A 5,279-nucleotide genomic window follows, 5' to 3' on the forward strand; every position below is an offset into this window, starting at 1 on the left:
TAACTATTATATATTTTTAACTAAAAGTTTTTAATAAATAACAAATAAGTACTCATATTTAAAAGATTTCAACAAAAAAAAAATCAATAATAAGTATAAAACTAAATTTAAACTATATAAGAGGGTGTTTGGTAGGAATTTTTATGTGAAAAATGCATTTTTGAATAGTAAATTGATGGGAAATGTGTGGTTGAAAAATAAGAAAAAGTTTTTGATTTACGTGTAATATTATTTTAATAAAGAATGTGGTTGAAAAGAAGAGAGAGAAAAATGCATTTTGAAAAAAATGGGTGTCAAACAGGGTCTAAATGAAGAATTTTAAAAATTTAATGAACGTGTTGACGACGTGTCGTGTCGTGTCGGTACTTTTTTGAAAAACGACGAGTTGACGTATCCGACACGTATCGTGTCGGACACACGTGTCCATGTCGGTGCTTCATAGATTTTTAATTTTTTGTTTTGAGTGTCTATTTAAAGATTGCTAAAATGTGTTTGGTTTGTCATTTTGTAAAACTGTTTCTCAAATAGAAAATTAGAAAAAACATGTTCGGTTAGAAATTTTTAAAAATTATTTTATGATATTTTATTCCATGAAATTTGATTATTTAGTAAAATAGAATAATTTTATGTTAATATATTATCAAAAAATATATAAGCATTTTTAAAGTTGGTGCATCTTATACTACCAAAGAATATACTATCAAACCAAAGACTAGAAATGAGAGTTTTTAAGATATTTCATTTCTCCAGTCTAGAAGAAACAAATTATAAAAAGCATACAAAAAAGGGCCTTTAAGTAACTGATGTTTGTGTCCTTTCAGCTTGATAATTCTTTGCTGATTGAAGCTTAATCGCTTGATTGTGGACCATATGGTTTCAGTCTCACTTAACGAGTTTCTTTCGGGCCTATCCCATTTTTCTGAGTTAGTCGATCATTTTGAGTCCCTATCCATAATGTTGCATTTTTGACAAACGGTTGCTTCTACAACACCATGAGAAGATGTAGTTTTAGGTGCCAAGTTATCATTGTAACTAGATTTATAGACAAACAATTTAGTGAAAAGATACTACTTATCTGATAGATGGACCATGGAGGATTCTCTTTAGAGGGACTAGAGATCGTACTATACAAAAGGAAAGTTCAAATAAATTCAACCAATTCTCCCAAATGGTATCGGGAGATGCATCCTTTCTATAAATCTTGCAAGATATTTAATTTTCTCAAGGTTTTATCTATAGTAGTCACCTGTCATTTTAATTTCAACTTTAAACACATCCAGGTGATGGTGTACTAATTCTGCAAAAGTTGCAATATTGCCAACCCTTGGCAAGTAAGAACAGCTTTGAGAAACTTATACTTATATCAGTCCCACGTTGAAGAAATTGATATTATAGCTACCACTGGCATTGAAATTGTCTAATGTCAATCTTGTCTGCTTTTCTCTTAGGCCCAGTCCATTGACCCATTTGGGGGTTGTGAAGTTGATACCAGTTATAGGATAGTTGGAAAACACTATTATCCATAACGAGGTACTACTGGATTATTTGTGGTTGAATTGCATGTTACCATATATGCGCTCAACTTATGCAGTAAAATATTGAAGAAGTTGTAGTTATTACATGAAGGAAATAGTTAAGTATAGGAAGCAAGTCTAGCTGGATGGAAACTACCATGCTTACCATTTGTCACGTGCCTCAGGGTGTGTGCCAATTATGGCGAAAATGATAGTGTTAAAGTATTTCACTAAAGGTTTAATTAGCCAGGCTGGTTCTAGCTAAGAACTCGCTCCAAGTCGGGATTGTAGGAAGTGTGAATCAAGTGCATTTGAAATTGATAATATTTTTGCACAGGGAGGATGGCCACAGATTAATCCCCAAAGTTGAGGGTTTTTAGCTGAATCATTTTAAGTTCCACTTAGTTATAGACTTAAACGTTCATCCTCAGCTGAGTAGTCATAACTTTGTTGATCATTCCTTTGTAAATTTTCTTGTTAGATATTAAATTATAAGCATTCTTATAAGAATTTGAAAACTGATGTACCTCCCAAAAATAAATCTAGACTGTAATGCTTGACAGATTATTTATTGGACGATTAAGTGTTAGACCCCTAGAGCACGTTAATAATTCCATTTAGCTAGCTAAAGTAGGGGAAGGGCTAGTTTGGGAAGTTTATGTAATAAATCAAGTAGGAGTTAATAAATGCAAGGGATGGGTGGCTTTGTTGATACACAGATCGAGAATTAGAGAGTGGGAGAGTGCTTGCCTCTCTAATGCAGTGCACCTATCTTTAATCTTCTTGCTATCATTTCATTGTAACTTTTTATTTAAACGTATACAAAAGCAAAAAAATACAGCAATTGCATTGAGGTTCCTATACATAACCTTCAGGCTAATATTAAGAGCTTGTTTGATGCTCTTTTTTTGCAAAAAATGTAATTTGTAATAGTGATTTAATAGAGAATGTGTGGTTAAAAAATGTTGAAAAATTTTGGGTTTGCGTGTAATATTATTTTACTGAATAATGTGAGATTGAAAAGAAAAGAGAGAAAAATGTATTTTGAAAAAATGGGAATCAAACAAGGCCTAAATAGAATATGGTGCAATTACATTCTTTGTGTTGACTCGTAGCAAATAATTGATTTGTGTGAGACCTTTGTTGCACGGATATTTCAACTAGGTGTAAGACGTTGTGTTGGATACCGACAATCCTTAAGAACTCTATTACTGTCATTTTTCTTTCTTTGAACGTGATAATATATAGTTTTAACTCAAAATTATCATAATATATCAAATAAATACTCTTATTTAAAATATTTCAACAAGAGAACTTAGTAATAAGTATAAAACCTATATAAATGAAGAATTCCAAAGAATTTAATCTTTGTATCATGTCCATACATTTTTTTTTTAAATTGCGTATTTGACACACGTGCATGTTGGTGCATCATAGTCTGAGACTCATGGACTTCATGAGAAAATGAGTGAGAATTGAGCCCTTCATTGTTTTAACTCTATTGTAACATATTATTTGTTATGCGAATACTTATTTGATGATAATTTACTGTCCTCATGGATTTGTCTTGTTAAGCTATGTGATCAGTTCCTATGTGGACCTTATATAGCAGTGCCTACACTATTTATATTATTGAAGGCAAGATTTAAGTGATAAACTTGTGACCTTATCTAATAGTTTTTAGATCAAGTAGTTCAATATGGTATGAAAAACATACAAATGTTCTAGGTTCAAGTCTCGTCGCCCCTAATTTAATGAAATTGTGAATGCTTCATGATTTGAAGGAAAAAAATAAACACCCGAGGAAGCGCGTTGATGGAAAAATTTAAATGATATACCTGTAGTCCCTTTTGACAGCTTAAGCTTTTGGATACACTGATTCAACATAACACTAAGAACAATTAAATATTTGTTATATTACTCGTCCAGTAAATGTGCGATGAGTATTCTGATCTTCACATGAGCTATGCACATCTTTTGAAATTGCTGAACAATCACTAGCCTGTGATGCACAGTCCAGTAGCTATAGTCCTGCAAAGATGATTATAAGGTGAAAAATGTTTGGCTTGGGGGGTGGGAGACGAGGCTGTTGTAGGAGTATAGTGGATATGTGAACACGTGATGGGGTAGAGAAGAGCCTGGGAATAACAGTGTATTTGAGGTGGGGTAATTTTCTTTCCCATTGCCGTCACTTGTGTCTGTGGTCATACTGTTGCTGTGCCAATAATACTATGCCCCTGTTTGGCCCGCCTCTTTTAAAACTCTTTTTCTTAAACTCATTTTCAACCACACACTTCATGAGACTCATAACTTCACTCAACTTTACCATACATTTTATCAACTTTTATAAAAATCTAAGTTAGCAAACCCAAAAAGGGGTTATGTATTACTTGGCAATATAATTGATGTTTTCTGGAAATTTCAGGAAACATAATGGGTTTTAAGTTATGATATTTTATCCTTTTTCAAATACTCTTCCACAAATCCGTGAATAAAATTTTCTCAGTATGGTTGCTCAGATCCTTAGATCCTTAACGNTTTATCCTTTTTCAAATACTCTTCCACAAATCCGTGAATAAAATTTTCTCAGTATGGTTGCTCAGATCCTTAGATCCTTAACGCGGAAATATTGAGGCTAGTAAGCAGCAATAAATCTGAATGTCTGATGATGTTTTTATGTATTTCCTTCTGTTGCATTTCATTTTTTTATTCCCATCAGAACGTCGGAACTTGATATTTGGTATTCTTTTCTTTTCTTCTACTCCCATTAGTTTTTCTACTCCATTTTTATGCATCTTTTTTAATGATGTGCTATTTACTGTATTTTGGTCTGGATTTGCAGGGAAATGATACAGCATAGGCCTTATACCCAGAAAGTTGATGTGTATAGCTTTGGGATTGTGCTGTGGGAGCTTATCACAGGGTTGCTTCCGTTCCAGAATATGACTGCTGTTCAGGCTGCATTTGCTGTTGTCAACAAAGGCGTCCGTCCCAGTATCCCCAATGACTGCCTTCCAGTTCTCAGTGAGATCATGACCCGTTGCTGGGATGCTAATCCCGACGTTAGGCCCTCCTTCAGTGAGGTAGTCAGAATGCTTGAGCATGCAGAGACTGAAATCATGACAACTGTCAGAAAGGCTCGTTTCAGGTGCTGCTTGACTCAACCAATGACTACAGATTGATCATTGATGCAGGGATAAGATTTTAGTAGCAGGAAGAAGAGAGTAAAAAATTGCTAAGGAAAAGAGGGGGAAAAAAAAGAAAGGAAAACCAAAAATTGATTTCATGTCAGCCTTGTGTATGTATCAGACTTAATTTATTTCTTGAGATAGAAAAGGGGGAGGAAACTGTGATAAGAACCGCTTGTTTTGTGTATTTCTTTTTAAAATTTGTGGATTTTAAGAATTGAATTAGTGGTAATAGAGGAGATTTGATGTGTATTTTACTTGCCCTTGGTGCCATATCTAAATCTTCCTTATTTCTTAGTTTTCCAGTGGCACCATTTCTATAAACAATTTCAGGAAAGATGGAGATACATGAATTTCAGCCAATCTGCGATTTGACAGCAAGACTAATGCTAAGGAAAAATGAACTTTTCAACACACAGACATGAAGCTAATGATGCTAACTATTAAATAAAGTTCTTTAGATGTACTGGTTTATGAACTGCTGGAAGATATGCCTCTCCATGGCAATCCTTGTGTTCATCCCGGAGAGTTCATTTCAATCACTTATCAATTTTTGCTATTCTAGAAATGCTACATA

At 33.7% G+C, this 5,279-nt stretch overlaps 1 protein-coding gene across 1 annotated transcript; it reads left to right on the top strand.

Moving 5' to 3' along the window:
- The first annotated feature begins 1,447 nt into the window (after nucleotides 1–1,447).
- Nucleotides 1,448–4,964, top strand: LOC111374951 (serine/threonine-protein kinase HT1-like). The gene is made up of 2 exons (XM_022997713.1): nucleotides 1,448–1,530; nucleotides 4,357–4,964. Exon 2 carries the CDS (start codon nucleotides 4,361–4,363, stop codon nucleotides 4,694–4,696), a length of 336 nt encoding a protein of 111 aa, XP_022853481.1. The 5' UTR covers nucleotides 1,448–1,530; nucleotides 4,357–4,360; the 3' UTR covers nucleotides 4,697–4,964.
- Nucleotides 4,965–5,279: the final 315 nt, after the last annotated feature.

Source organism: Olea europaea, unplaced genomic scaffold (genome assembly GCF_002742605.1).
Source record: "Olea europaea var. sylvestris unplaced genomic scaffold, O_europaea_v1 scaffold1316, whole genome shotgun sequence".
NCBI lineage: Eukaryota > Viridiplantae > Streptophyta > Magnoliopsida > Lamiales > Oleaceae > Olea > Olea europaea.

Excerpts from the sequence above, each read along its gene's own strand:
- LOC111374951 (XM_022997713.1), top strand. The coding sequence starts at position 4,361 with ATGATACAGCATAGGCCTTATACCCAGAAAGTTGATGTGTATAGCTTT.